The sequence below is a fragment of the Pangasianodon hypophthalmus genome, chromosome 2 (assembly GCF_027358585.1).
Source record: "Pangasianodon hypophthalmus isolate fPanHyp1 chromosome 2, fPanHyp1.pri, whole genome shotgun sequence".
NCBI classification, from domain to species: Eukaryota; Metazoa; Chordata; class Actinopteri; order Siluriformes; family Pangasiidae; genus Pangasianodon; species Pangasianodon hypophthalmus.
Genome location: NC_069711.1, coordinates 3,564,807 through 3,579,984, shown reverse-complemented (window position 1 = coordinate 3,579,984; position 15,178 = coordinate 3,564,807). Strand labels below are relative to the sequence as shown.

Below are 15,178 nucleotides of genomic sequence, written 5' to 3'. Positions count from 1 at the left end.
CGCTTTGGCGTTCCCTTGAAATTCACACTGACCAAGGACGGAACTTTTGTCAAAAGAGCCTCAGACCCTTCTCACAAAGGATTCTAACAGTGATCCATATCACTGTGGAAAAGAGGGGACGAAGACATAAAGGGGGCGACTTGTTCGGGCCCCAAGTCATTATATGGACTAAAAAAAAAAAAAAAAAAAAAAGAAAGAAGAAAAGTTAACTATTCACCCTCAGTAGTGCAGAAGGGACTCTGCCAAGCTAAAAAAAAAGGGGGGGGTGTTATAGTGTTAGTTAATTAAATATAAGTTGAGTTATAGTTATTTTATATGTACTAATAATGAGTTCTGTATTGTTCAATTAGAGGCTGTTACGTGATTACACGGGGACTAGTTCACTGTTTGCTTATGTTAGCGTGAGTATGCTCGCAGGCTCCGGTGCGGATAGTTGTAGTCAAACCCATCAGCACTGGGCAAGAGCATAAACCCTGCTGATGTAGAGTTATGCTTTACATATAAAGTTTCTGCAACAGATTATCTTTGTTGTGTGCTTCTCTTCACGCCTCCACGGACACTGATAAACTAACATTAAAGACGAGAGCACAAGTATGTTTGTGCTCACTTTTGTTTCTATTTGTTTTCCACTTGAATTTTTTTGGTTGTGATATCACAGAGAGAGAGAGAGAGAGAGAGAGAGAGAGACTGCACTATAATATTTAAAACAAATCTGGAAAATAGCAAGTATTGCAGTAAATATTTCTTTAGAGAAAAAAATCAGCTAAACAGACTTGTGGAGAATTGGTCATCAATCATTTGTTTATTCAGGCATTCTTCTTCATTAACGTCTTCAGACTGCATCAAACAGATTGCATCAGATTGCATCAAACACATCCTCCCACCTGCATGTTCGTGTTAAACATTTTATCATGTGTTTTCTGTGTGTGGGGGTACCTTGCATCTTATGTCTCTTTTGTAGAGTCAAAGTGAGCAATATGATTCCAATCAGGAACAGCAGCAGCAGAATTACAGACACAGTGATCACAGTGGAAGCTGGTAATCCTGGAAGAGAAACAAAAAGACAGTGACTTTACCCTACATGCTGATCATTCATAAGGGATCAGATTAATCAAATTCATGTAGTTAGACTACAGGTGTGATGTGTATCTGAGCAGAATCACCTGCAGGAGGAGAAGCTTGTATAAGGTCAGATGATGATGATGATGATGATGCCAACGATGGTGACGGTGATGATGATGATGATGAAGGTTGTGTTGGTTTTGAGGTTGAACCTGAGACACGTGGCTCTAAAGCAGTAAAAGGTTTAGTTAGTTAATGAATGACATGAAGTGAGTAAATCTGGTATATGACTGATAGCAGTACAAATACAACACATTACAGGATACATTTTGTATGTGTGGAACTTCAGAAATACTGACTGCTGTTTATACATCTGATAAATCACAGGAAGAGTACTGAAACAAAAATACACATGTGCACAGGAAGAACAGAGGACAGACTTTGAGCTTAATAAAAATCTGCTCATCACATTTATTCTGAAAGGATAGAAGTCAGAAGTTTAACAGATAATATCAGCTAGATCACTTCAATTCCATGTGATAACAAGCTTCTTTCTAAAAATAACTGCTCTATTTGTCCTGCCATTATTGTTATATTCACTAACCAATAACATTACAGAATAGTCTTGGTTAGGATGTGCACTGACTCTATGCCTCACACAAAGCCTCTGTAATGTCAAATGCAGTGTGTTTCCATGTCTCTACAAACTCACCAGTAACTGTCAGGTTGATCTGTGTGAAATAAACCTTGTATCCATCAGATTTCCAGGAGGCTCCACACCAGTATTCCCCAGAGTCCTGCTCAGTTACATTTCTAATACTCACATTGAAGATTTTTTCTGCACTGTCATCATACAGGGAGAACTTCCCCATATTTACATCTTTCCTACTTTCTTTAACAGATGTTTTTTGAGGACAAGCAGCAGTTTGCAGCCTCTTGCAGAGAAACTTGTTGCCACTGAGGGATTCTGGGTATTTACAGCTGAAGTTCAAATCTCCTCCTACATGGACAGTCTTGCTGATGGACTTCTCATAGGACAGATCTGCAAATCACGACCAGTGAGATCATTTTATATGTATAGTGGCCTGCTAAAACCCTTCAATGATGAATATTTATATTTTCTACTATATAGTTTTAACACTAAAAGTTTTCCTGAAATTCTGTGCAATGCCACATGACGGCACCTCATCACACCATACAAAAATAAACATGTAATAAATATCATTCTCTTCATGTGTGAGAAGGTTTACATGGTATCTTTCTGACTTCAGATGAAGCAGTAAAAGTCCTGTCCCATTTCTTACAATCCAGTTTTGTGGAGGTACACTAATTATGTCAGCATTCTTCAATATATGCGTAGCAGCCTGGAAAAACCCTTCACAAGGGGAAATGTTTGATATTTTCTACTATTTTTAAAAGTTTGGAGAGCTACGGACGTTCCTCAACTGAAAAATGTTTCTCTTTTTCTGTTTCTTAATTGAGTGGTCTGGTGACACAGTAGATAACATTCACAGCTCCAGGATCATCGGTTCAGGTTACTGTCTGTGTGGAGTTTTACATGTTCTCCCTGTCTGCAAATGGGTTTCCTCTGGGTTCTCCGGTTTCCCTCCCACTTCCCAAAAATGCTGGTAGGTGGATTGGCTAAATTGCCCCTAGACGTCAATTCCCCTGCATTGTGCACAGTTCCCAGGACAAGCTCTGGATCCACGTGACCCTGACCAGGACAACGTGCTTACTGAAGATAGATGGATGGATGGATGATTGATTATCAGACAAGTAAAGTTATATCATTTTAAAGTCTGGTTCCCCCAACAATGAAAACGAAAAAAAAAAGCATCTAAAGATTTAAATCTGACTGTAGCATTTTGAAAGTCGGAATCTGTTTACAAAATGATTAGGCTTATTTCCGTTCTGTTACAGCAAAAACATTTCTTCTTTAATATTTTTGTTTTCTTCTAGAATTCAGCCACAGCAAAATCTGACCAGGTTTCCCACACCTCCACACATATATGGTAACATAATCCTGTCCTCTTCTGTCAATATGGTAACAGGGAAATATGATTAATTCTGTTCTAGGAGAGCTGTAATATTTTATATCACCATAGCAATATAAACTCATTAGCAAAAACACAATTCAGAAATCACAGCTGAGTTCTAACGTGACAGCTGGCAATTTAGCTTTACCTTTAGCTCATGCAACATTTAATGAGTTAGATTTAATGTAATATGCAATAAATATGATCACATGCTTCTTCTGCTAAAACACATAATTATAGCTACTCACCTTCTGTTACATTCAGCTTCACTACAGTGCAGGTCTTTATTTCATCAGACACAGCAACAGCACACACGTATGTTCCAGTGTCCTCCGTAATCAGCTGTCTGATAAACACATTGAAGAATCCTGCACTTCTGTTGTCATGAACTGCGAATCTGCCATCATGTGACCATTTCCTGTTTAGTTTTGTTTCTGTTCGATTAAAACACCATTGTTGTGTTCCGATCTTACAGAAAGATTTTGGTTTGTCTTTATATTCATCCTCATATCTCCATTTGATGTTGATTCCTCCCCCTGCATATGCACTCACTTCTCTAGAGATCAAACCCCCTGAAACTTAGAGTAAAAATTGTAGTATAAATTGTATAAGAAGTATAAGTTCTTTTTTTAAGATGCTGTCTCAAATTCATGTCATTAAACATGACTCAGCTTCACAGGTTTAGAGGTTGAGCCTTTTCTTACAACTTAATTTTTATGATTTTGTGGCTGATGGAAGTAAGCATTAAACATTTTTTAACAGTCTAAATCAGCAGAAAAACTCATGGTCAAAAAAGGCAGGGGTCATATATCAGGCAAATGGAGCAATGCAGGACAATCAGAATCAAAATGTAGGAATTAAGCAAAAAGACCAAAAAAAAGATATAAAATATAGAAAAATCACAGCTCACAAACATGCGCTGGAATGATAAAACCTTGCAAAGATAAGGCATGAATGAACTGGAATAAATTCATAGAAATAAATGAAGGTTAACAGGAAACAGGTGAGTTCAACAGGTGAGCTCAACAGGCAGGTGCAGAGATTGGTTTGGATTTAATTGGACATTTTAACTGTAGTCAAGAATTAAACTTAAAATGCACTGATTTTGCAAAAGGAAAATGCAGATTAAATCATGATCTCACAATTCAAAAGATCTAAAAGAAAATGTAAAGAGTAAAAAAAAAAAGTGAAATATTACTTAAGTATAGTAATGAAGTAAAATTACTTGGTATTTTGTACGTCTGCAGTACAGCTTTGGGAAGATAAACAGAAGGCAGGGTTGGGAGACTCACCTTCCTTTACCTTCCATTCCACTGATGGGTAAATGTCTTTCTCATTTTTATCAACTCCACACTGGTACGTCCCAGTGTCCTCTACGGTGAGCCCTGAGATCAGGCAGAGGGTGAAGATGAGGAGGATCTTCATCTTGAGTTCACACTCCCAGATCTCCACACCAACTCCACTTCAGAAAGATATTAAAGCTCCTGCTTTGTCACACACTGTTACTGTCTCTGTCCCGCTTTGTGAACGTGCTGTGTCTTCATCTGAGTCTTAACCAGAAAGTGATGCCGCACCCACTTCCCCTTCTAGCTGTGTGGGAAAGAGCTTAACAGTAAGCGTATGTGTGAAATATGTGTGAACTACTAGTGCAATCCAAGTGCTTTCAAATGACTTACACAAAAAATAAAATGCACCTCTCACCAGTTACAGTGTGTAATCAATAATATGAAAGTGTACGAGTGTTTAATATTAACATTCTGCATGTGAGCATCTTTCTCCATGTGAGTTATTTTTCCTCTCAGTGCTCCAGTATTTTTACTGAGGACATTTATTACTCTATGTCAGGGTGTACTGGTCTACTGCCAGAAGACCTCTACTGCCCTCTAGAGCACAAGATGTGTAACAGTTTCAGTGTGTAGAAGTTATTTTCTGTTGCTACTCCGGGAATCACACCACTAAATATTCACACATTTTGAAGTTCTGAGCTCAGTTACTGACGACTAGACTGAAGGCAGAAAGACCAACAAACAAGCAGTAAGTGAAGGTGGCTGCAGTGAAGACCTGGCAAAGCATCTCCATGGAGGAAACTCAGAATTTGAGTTTTGAGATCATGGGCTCCAGACTTCAGGCAGTCATTGACTGCAAAGGATTTTCATCCAAGTATTAAAATTATGGTTATATTTACAATTATGTCACTTTGTCCAAATACCTTTGAGCCCCTGAAAATGGAGGTACTTTGCTGAAGATGGCTGTAATTCCTAAATAGTAAATGCCATATATTTGTGGAACCTCTTAAAATAAAGCTGAAAGTCTACACTTCGATCACATCTTGATTGTTTTAGTTCAAATCCACTGTGGTGGTGTATAAAGGCAAAATCACAAAAACTTTGTCATTGTCCAAATACTTCCAGACCTGACTGTATGTATATATATATATATATATATATATATATATATATATATATATATATATATATATATATGTGTGTGTGTGTGTGTGTGTGTGTGTATATGTAAAGAGAAGGTTAAGTAAATATATATAAAGTGTCATTTACAACAACCAATGTTTCAGATAAATCATTTAAAAACATTAATAAAAACCTACAAAATCAGTAACACATAGAAAACAGCATTTTGCCTGTCCCAGCTCACTATAACTACATTATGCATTATTTTTTTTTATTAATGCGTGAATCCATTTAACATCTCATCTCATGAAACATCCTTTTCCATAAGTCATCTATTATGTTATGAAAAATATCAGTTTCAGGTCCACAACAGTCACTTCACAACATTACCAGTATATTCCACAAGTTATACATATGTTCAACAGGAAGTGGCATCGTCTCAATTTCCTTAAGATCATGGGAAGACGAAAAGTAACTTCTCTTGTTAATTTTTCTTTACTTCCAATAATAATCTGATATTGACTGATGAAGTTAAGTAAATTAGAGGTTCAAGGAAAATTATATATTTAAGAATAAATACATGAAAGAAAAATGCATTTAAATAATTCATCAGAATGTCCTTATTGTCCTCATGCCATTAGCATAGATGCTAACCACATTTTTTGTAATTGCTATGCTTTTCCTTGGGAAAATGAGATATTGTTGCCAGAGAAGTTTTCTTAGATTCACTGTTGAAAAATTATCATACAAAAGTTAAATTTTTAGGAGGTCGAAGGGGGAAATGAGATGCCATTTTGAGTTGTTTCTGATGCTGCTGCTGCCATCTAGAGGATTATGTGAGAGACTCAGGAGGAAGACAGTAAGTGTACAATAGTACGAGAGGAGAAACTCTTCAGTGACGTCATCTTAAGAATAAAATATGATTAAAACCTAGGGGAAAACTCTAAACGCCATGTTTGATATATAATTCTGCAGTATTTTCTCTGAAGTTTTCTGGATACTAACCTCAGACATTTTCATTAAGGTGTTGCCCATGCTGTTTTTTGTGGGATTAATTGAATTCAGTTAAGGTATATGCATGGGTTAGTGCAGGTGTTGATGATTTGGATCACTTGACTCATTATTTAAAAAACAAAAGCATCAATTAACACACGGGTTAGTTACTTTGTTAATGTTCCTGATGGTGTGTTAATGCTAAAGTTCATGGTTCTTTCATGTTAATTAATGTAAACTATGTTAGTTAAGGGGACCTTAATATAAAGTGTTTTTTTTTTTTAATCTTTTAATATTTTCTATGTAATGTGTTTTGAAATTTTCGAACTCAAATTAGCGTAAATATAAATAGCATTGCTGTATCACAGCTCCAGGGTCCCTGGTTCGATCCTGAGCTTTGGTTACTGTCTGTGTGGAATTTTGCATATTCTGTCTGTGTCCATGTGGGTTCCCTCTGGGTTCTCTGTTTTCCTCCCACTGTCCTAAAACCTGCAGGTAGGTGGATTGAGGACTCTAAATTATTCTGAGGTGTGTGCGTGTGTGTGTGTGTGTGTGTGTGTGTGTGTGTGTGTGTGTGTGGTGCCCTGTGATGTAGTTGTGTCACGTCAAGGGTGTATTCCCGCCTCACGCCCAATGGGGTTCCTGGAATACGCTCCGGATCCAACAGAACCCTGATAAAGCACGTACTGAATATAAATGGATTAATACTTATTAATACGTCTTCTATAACTGAACAGAGACTGCAGAGAAAAAGAAACCCAAAAATACATTAGCTGCATCAAAACTAGTAATGTTTTTTTTTTTTTTCACATCAGTGAAAGGAGAAAGGGTTTGTATTGTAACATCTCTCACACATTGCACATACTTTCATAATGAGCCAAAATGGGAAGTGGACATTGCTTCACTTTGTGGACAAGATGCAAATAAAGACCCAGCAAGTTCACAGAGCGGGGCAAAGACAGTAACAGTGTGTGACAGAACAGGAGATTTAATAGTGCATCTTTCTGAAGTGGAGTTGGTGTGGAGATCTGTGAGTGTGAACTCAGGATGAAGATCCTCCTCACCTTCGCCCTCTGCCTGATCTCAGGTAAAGAAATGCACTTCAAAATAATCCTCACTATCAGCAGCAGTGTTACATGAAGGAAGGTTTTGCTCAGATGGATTTTTGGTGTTTTGTTAGATGGAGGAGCCTCCAAGGAAGTAACAGGATATTCAGGAGGAGGAGTCCTTATCAAGTGCAAGTATGATGCAGAATTCATACAAAATAAAAAATATTTCTGTAAGCGTTCATCACTAGGCTGTTCTGACCAAATAAAGACAGAAGCTAAAAATGAGTGGATAAAGTCAGGAAGATTCTCACTGTTTGATGACACCAAATCAGCAGAGTTCAGGGTGATGATCAGAGAGCTCACTGTACAGGACACTGGGATGTACCAGTGTGGAGTTGATATAAGTTTGAGTAATGACATTTACATATTGGTGGAACTGAAGGTAAAGAAAGGTGAGTCTCCCACTACTGCGTTCTGTTTATCTTCCTGAACATTCAGAAAAATTATCATTCTGATTTGTGTTACGGGCATGTCATAAGGAGGTCATACTGCAATTGTGTACATGGACAGTTGCATGCAATTGTGTAATTGTGCACATTGTGTACTTGGACAGTTGCATAAGAGTTTGCAGAGTTTGCCTAAAACAGAGGTATATTACGCATGATTCTGTCATTGGAATTAAGCCCAATTTTCTTGCATGATATCGTCTTGAGCGAGGAGCAGTATTTAATCCAGTGCCACTATCTGACAGTTTGATGTAACCACAATATGTCACACTGAAATTTATATTTTGGGTTGTAAATACATTTGAAGCCAATATTCAGTAGATAAATAGGACATAATTACATAAATAATAGCATCATCCCTTTAAAGTGCAAGAAAAGTTTTGGGTTTTTTTTTTCACATGGAGAACAGCATCTTAATCAGAGGCATTACTTACCTCAAGGACTGAATGTTTTAAAATAAAATTATGAATTTCATTTATTTAAAATGAGCTATCAGCATATCCATTAAACCGTCAGCACGTTTTCATTACAGTTGCACACGTTCCACTAACAACCTAACTTGGCATTGACATTATTTTATTAATTTAACAAATGAAAATATTGAAATAAATGGATGATAAAATAACTTTTATCAAGCGCACACATTACAATTTAACGGTTTCAATTAAGTATCCTGTAGCTTTGTTCAGTTTTTAGATATAAAAAAATGTAATGCAATATAATAAGATATGCTGGATCAAGTGCTATTTTATAAACTGCCACATAATGACAGTGGAAGCCATTTGGTTCAATTAAACTAAATTTGCAGTGATTAATGTGATCATTACAATTAAGACTATTCATTGGCAATGTACTAGACTCCTACTAGATGTTAATTAGATGTTTAGTCTGCATTTTCTATACCCCAATTTTTTTTTTTAGCCTTAAAAGCAAGTGCTTGTGTTTAAAAGCAGTGGCCTTAGCTATTTCAAAACCCTGTCAACCACAGTGGTGTGAACGACACACAGGTAATTTTAGTAATCTCAATGGTGCACACAGAAAATCGACTTAAGCACGTGTGTAACCTGTCTCTGAATACGAGTAACTTTCTCCCATATAAATAGTTCACAAAACTTTTGGATTTAAGTGGCCGACTACTAATATGGCCCACTGTGATCAAATTGTAAGCATGATTTCAACTTGCTTTTAACAGGGGGTTTGATCTCTAGAGAAGTGGCAGTTCTTACAAATTGAGTTGTGTTTAAAGACATGAATTTGAGACATCATCTTAAATAAAGAAGTTGAACTAAAGTATGATTTTTACTGGCTGCTTCTACTTTTAATTAATTGAGCATTATTTAACTTGCTTATAACAGGGAGCTTGATCTCTAGAGAAGTGAGTGCATATGCCGGGGGAGGAGTCAACATCAAGTGCAGATATGAGGCTGAATATAAAGACAAACCAAAATCTTTCTGTAAGATCGGAACACATCAATGGTGTTTTAATCGAACAGCTACAAAACTGTACAGTGAATGGTCTCATGATGGCAGATTCTCAATTCATGACAACAGAGGTGCAGGATTCTTCAGGGTGTTTATCAGACAGCTGATTACGGAGGACACTGGAACATACGCGTGTGCTGTTGCTGTGTCTGATGAAATAGAGACCCGCACTGTAGTGAAGCTGAATGTAACAGAAGGTGAATAGCTATAATTATGTGTTTTAGAAAAAAGAGACATGTTGTAAATATGTAATGGTTTAAGTTTTATTAATGAAAGCTAATGTTGCACGACATGTCTTGATGTAAGCCTGATTTCTAAATTACTCTTTTCCTCCATGAGTTTAATCTGTTGTGATTATATGAAATTTTACAGTGTTCCCAGAATAGCCTTTGTTATATTTCTCTTAAACCACAGAGCTGACAAATCACATGTTTAATTAATTTGCTTCTTGTAATATGTTATCATTTCTATAGTAATTAATTCACTGAGACTTCTATGGTGGATGTAATCTAAGCTTAAAAATATTTATTTCTTAAATAGATGAAAATCGTTGATAAGTGTTCTGTGAGGAAATGTTTATTTAACAGTTATGGAAGGAGTCTCCACACTGCAAAAGATAACCATCTAAATATAAGAAACAAATGCATGATTTAAGAAGATACAGACTAGAAACAAGTCAAATTATCTGCCAGTGCAGTAAGATAATTACACTTGGTAAGATTTCGTGAAATAAGAAAACATATCTAGGCTTTAGAAAAGAACAAAATGTCTTAAAATAAGCATTAAAACAGTTTGCTTATCTTAATTTGTGAGAAAATATCTTAACACTAGAGCTACTAAACAAGATAATTTCTCTTAATTTAAGAATTGCCATCATTTTATATTCTGACTTAAAATGAGACAAAGCATTTAAACTTAAAGCAAGACTATTAAAATCAAGATCACGCATACATATTGCCAACAATTATTTATTCAAATGAAGACTCTTGTAAAACACAGTAGTTACCGTGCAAAATCAAACCAAAATATAATCTGGAAGATGTCATTGCACTTAAAACTGGAAATTAAAAACCATACTGGATAATTGGAAAGAGTGTGCTGACTTAATACTGCAGAGTCTTATCATTTGTTGTTAGGTTGTAAATAAATGTGTTGGTGTTGACATAAAACAAGCATTTGGAATAAATAATACTAATGAACAAGTCCTAAGTGTGATTATTGAGCATTTTTTACTGCGCAACCTTAAGATCAGTTATTACAGCTAAAACAAAGTCTTAAAAGATACAAGGCTGGCCTCAAATGATGCCTGTGATGGTAAATAAGCTTAATTTCCAGGTAAAATAACTAACTTTAAGCTTTGCTAACTAAATAAGAAAAAAAAGATAAATAATCTTAAAACAATCGTAATAATCTTACACAATCTGTGTGTAAGATAGTATTTTATTCTTAAAATAAGATCAATAAGATTTTATGGCTAGAAATAAGATTGTAAGTCTTGACTAGATGAGGAGTTTTTGCAGTGCAGTGTCAGTGTTTTGTAACAGTCAGAGGTAATGCTGTAAAGTTTTCTACTGTAATAAAATTCTTCAGGACAGTTGGGTGACAAGCTGCATTTTTTCTGTCTTATTAACTTCAAGACAAAGTGAGGGAACAGCAGTTTATAGCTGTTATTAAGTAAGTGATGACAGGAATTAGCTTAGTTTGCAGATGTTCCACAACATTACATGTAACTGTACAGTAAACTGAAAAAGTATGATGTAACATCCTTTACTAAATTTGCTAATTGCTGTGGTATAAGAGGAATAAAACATGTCAAGATGTGCTGTTATTGGAAAATAATCAACTTGGGGTGGCAAGACTAACTATGCTTTGCATCAGCCCGCATCACTCCACTCTGTTGTTGATTTTTTTTTTCTATAAGAGCACACTTTAATGTTTTATTTCCTTAATTATTGTATTGCTTGTTATTGATTATTAAAGTATGGCTTTATCACATATAAACTGTTCTGATTGGTTGGGATTTGCAGATCTGTCCTATAAGAAGTCCATCATTGAGACTATCCATGTAGGAGGAGATTTGAGTGTCAGCTGTAAATACCCAGAATCCCTCAGGAATGACCCAAAGTTTCTCTGCAAGAGGTTGCAAACAGCTGCTTGTCCTCATAAAACATCTGTTAAGGAAAACGGGAAAGATGTAAATATGGGGAAGTTCTCCCTGTATGATGACAGTGCAAAACAAACCTTAAATATGACCATGAAAAATGTAACTCAACAGGACTCTGGTGAATACTGGTGTGGAGCTGAAGTAGCCTTGAAATCTGATCATGTATACAAGGTTTATTTCACACAGATCAACCTGACAGTTACTGGTGAGTTTGTTAATCTAGTGATTGTTGCCTCAGGATTCATATTTGTCCACTATCATTAGCTTGTGTGCAAAAGCAGTTTCATTTTCTAGTACTTTAAGTTTATTTTCAAAATGAATAGTGCAGTAACTAGCTATTGATCTAATACACAAATGACACTGCATACTAACCAGGTTGTAATGCACTACTTTAATCTAACAGGACAGCAGGTCACGGCTTTCATTCCTAGCAAATAAACTTTGGAGGCTAAATAACACTTAAGCTTGGATGCCTTTACACTTTTTGCTATAAAACACTATACAAAACACTTCGTAACCCTCTTCTGTCCTCAAAGTAAGTAAAACCATATTGACATAGCCAGGATAATATTTTCATTTTGAGGCCTTGCTATGAAATTCTATTAAACTTCTGTGTGTATGAACGTGTTTTTATTAGTCTAATCTAATTCTGACTGCATGCCTACCATGCTACTGGCTACCAATAGCAGGTCTGAGAAAAAAAATATTCTGGGCGAAAATAGAAAATAAATGTTTTCAAATTAAAAAAAAACTTTTTAATGGAGAAGAAAAACACCCCCATGACACACTGCATGTCTGTTCAAGACACAGCTGTTGAAAACCACTGGATTTGCCCATTCTGTCTTATATTAATAATATAATATCAAAGTGAAATGAACATCTGTCACATTCAGTTCTTCTGCCAAAACAAGTCCGGATATTACATCATTCACAGTGTCCTGACTTCTAACACACCAGCTTCCTGTTTAAACAGCTCTGTCACGTACACTCGTTGAAGTATCGCCACTTTTTTTCAGTGTGCAACTATGTGCGTTATATATCACAATTTTCTTTCTGTGTAAGAGACTCTGTTGTCCTGTTTGCCTAATTGCTTGCTCATTGCCTGTCTTATGACCGCAAAATAACATCCATTTTTCAACCACCTGCCTCTGCTTCATGACAGTTTCATTCTGAATGTTATTATAAGTTTATAAGATTATGACAGTACACACCCACCACGTGAATTTTCAAAAGGAAGACTAGAAAGAGTCTTAGTAAATTTGTGGTGAACATGACTGTAAAGTTGTTTCTTTGCTTTAGCTACACCCTCAAAACCAACAAAACGTTCAGTGGTATCATTATCATCATCATCATCATCATCATCATGGCCGACACCAACTTTTGCTCCAACGGGTAATTCTAGTTAAATGCATACCACACCCATAGTCTAACTACAAGGCTTTGATGGATCTGATCAGACCTCTCTATCGTCAGCATGTAGACCGCTCATGCTTTTCTTTTCCAGGACTTTCCCCAGTTTCCATTGTGATCACTGTGTTAGTAAATCTTCTGATTGGGCTTCTGATCGGAAGCATATGCCTTTTTGTGACTTTCCGAATTAAACGCAAGATACGAGGTACCACACACACACACACACACACACACCACTTGGATCACATCATTACTAGCGCATGATTGTGACTGATGTTGTTTACAGACATATGTTTAACTGTAAAAAAAAAAAAAAAAAAAACAGTTACAATTTTGGAGAAGCCAGCAAACAAGAATAATGATAATAATGAAATTAAGGAAGAAATGTATTCTTTCATTATATTGCTTGTGTTAGTGGTTATATTGTCTTCTTAAGTCACTAAATGAAGTGTATTAATTGTTGGTGTTAATTGTTTCAGGAAGTACACCATCTCTTGTCAGGAATTCTGTTCCAGGCTCAGGAAACAGCCATGGCGTAAGTTATGAGTTTGTGTTTCACAGTAAAGATATTCCTAATATCAAAGCATGTGCTCAATACAAAACTTCTACTCTTATTTATTTAAAAAATAATGATAATTCTAACTTTTAAATATGTCCTTTTCTGTTTTTCTTTTTTCTCCTTTTCTTTGATCCTCTTGCTGTCTGTGATTATCAGGATTTTAAAGACACCAAAGCCCTTTCTGCCTCAGAAACCGGTACTTCTACAGGTTACTCTACTGCACAACTACCCACAAGCCCCTCTGATCCTTCGCAAACTGTTTACGCCAACCCACTGTTATCAACAAGCCCCTGTGATTCTGCAAATACTGCTTCCGCAGCTCAGTTACCCACAAGTCTCTCTGACTTCTCAGTGTCCGCTGTTGAGAAATCTGCAGATCTTACGTACGCAACAGTAAATTTTCACACCAATGCCACAAGCTCTGATAATGCAGCTCCTAAGATTAAGTTTAAAAAGGAGGAGGAATCGTGTGAGTATGCTACAGTGAGTCATGGTAATTCATATGGCTAGTTTTGCATACTGTACACACTCACTGGCCACTTTATTAGGAACACCTGCATACCTGATGTGAACATTAACTGAAGCACTTGACCTGTATTTGCATGATTTTATGCATTGCATTGCTGCCATGTTATTGTATGATTGGATAATGGCATGAGCATGCAGGTGTACAGGTATTCCTAATAAAGTGTATGTTGAGTGTATTTACCGAATACAATGAATCTGTCAAATATGCTTAATTACTTAATAATTGAAGAAGCACATGCAGTTATTGTTTGCCATTTTGTTTGTTTTACACTTTCGCCTTGAAATACTGTTTAATACAACAGCAATGTTGTTGATCCTGATTGGCCAGGAGGTGTTGAATAATTTTCTGTAACAGCAGCTCTGACAATAGCGCGAGCTGTAATTCACATCACAGCTTATATTAATACTCTCGTTCTAATATGTTTTTTTTTTTTTTTTTTTTTTTTTAGTAGCAACTTCTACCTGGACTTATATGCCAGACCCTGAATAAGAAATGTGTAATTATTGATCTGGTAAAGTTGTAATGTGAGCGTTTAAAGCTACAGTACATGTAGATTTCTGTAAAGCTGCTTTGTGACAATGTTCATTGTTAACTGCACTATATAAGTCTAACTGAATTGAATTAAAATATTTAACAGGTCAGGAAGGAGTCTCCAGTTTCAGTGCTCCACAATATTAAAATGTAACTATGAACAGATAAAATTTGTTAATGTCTGCAAATTTTTGAATAAAACACTCCAAATAAACCATAACTCGGCTTTGTGTTGCATCACACTATCTCATTGTTGATGATTTTTCTATAACAAAACACCCCAGAAAGTTTTATTTCTTAATTAATTGCTGATGATTGTGATGTGGTTCAGCAGGTCAATGAATAATCGGAAGGAATACATATATGTATAGTTTACCCTTAACATGTATGCCTTTTAACATTTAATTAATTATTAATGCATTGCTTAATTAATTAATGCATGCTATGTG

The 15,178-nt window shown here is 36.0% G+C and overlaps 2 protein-coding genes across 3 annotated transcripts; one reads left to right on the top strand and one right to left on the bottom strand.

Moving 5' to 3' along the window:
• Nucleotides 1-396: 396 nt before the first annotated feature.
• On the bottom strand, nt 397-4,612 carry LOC113545865 (polymeric immunoglobulin receptor-like). Its single transcript, XM_026945492.3, has 6 exons — nt 4,391-4,612; nt 3,347-3,676; nt 1,775-2,104; nt 1,164-1,289; nt 937-1,044; nt 397-473 (listed from the first exon to the last, which is right to left on the bottom strand). Exons 1-6 carry the CDS (start codon nt 4,521-4,523, stop codon nt 397-399), a joined length of 1,104 nt encoding a protein of 367 aa, XP_026801293.3. The 5' UTR covers nt 4,524-4,612.
• Nucleotides 4,613-7,423: 2,811 nt separating this feature from the next.
• LOC113545819 (polymeric immunoglobulin receptor) lies at nt 7,424-14,949 on the top strand. 2 transcript variants are annotated; one of them, XM_026945438.3, is made up of 8 exons: nt 7,424-7,586; nt 7,680-8,000; nt 9,410-9,733; nt 11,564-11,905; nt 13,000-13,092; nt 13,205-13,315; nt 13,590-13,645; nt 13,826-14,949. In XM_026945438.3, exons 1-8 carry the CDS (start codon nt 7,547-7,549, stop codon nt 14,177-14,179), a joined length of 1,641 nt encoding a protein of 546 aa, XP_026801239.3. In that variant the 5' UTR covers nt 7,424-7,546; the 3' UTR covers nt 14,180-14,949. The 2 variants fall into 2 exon arrangements, with proteins under 2 accessions (XP_026801239.3, XP_026801240.3); XM_026945439.3 differs by lacking the exon at nt 9,410-9,733.
• Nucleotides 14,950-15,178: the final 229 nt, after the last annotated feature.

Bases quoted from the DNA above. Each gene is read 5' to 3' on its own strand.
- LOC113545865 (XM_026945492.3), bottom strand. From the start codon at position 4,523: ATGAAGATCCTCCTCATCTTCACCCTCTGCCTGATCTCAGGGCTCACC. The intron at 1,290-1,774 runs GTGAGTTTGTAG...TTACTGCTTTAG, and splicing joins GATCAACCTGACAGTTACTG to AGCCACGTGTCTCAGGTTCA. The intron at 1,045-1,163 runs GTGATTCTGCTC...TTTCTCTTCCAG, and splicing joins ACAAGCTTCTCCTCCTGCAG to GATTACCAGCTTCCACTGTG.
- LOC113545819 (XM_026945438.3), top strand. From the start codon at position 7,547: ATGAAGATCCTCCTCACCTTCGCCCTCTGCCTGATCTCAG. The intron at 9,734-11,563 runs GTGAATAGCTAT...TGGGATTTGCAG, and splicing joins GAAGCTGAATGTAACAGAAG to ATCTGTCCTATAAGAAGTCC. The intron at 11,906-12,999 runs GTGAGTTTGTTA...TCTTTGCTTTAG, and splicing joins GATCAACCTGACAGTTACTG to CTACACCCTCAAAACCAACA.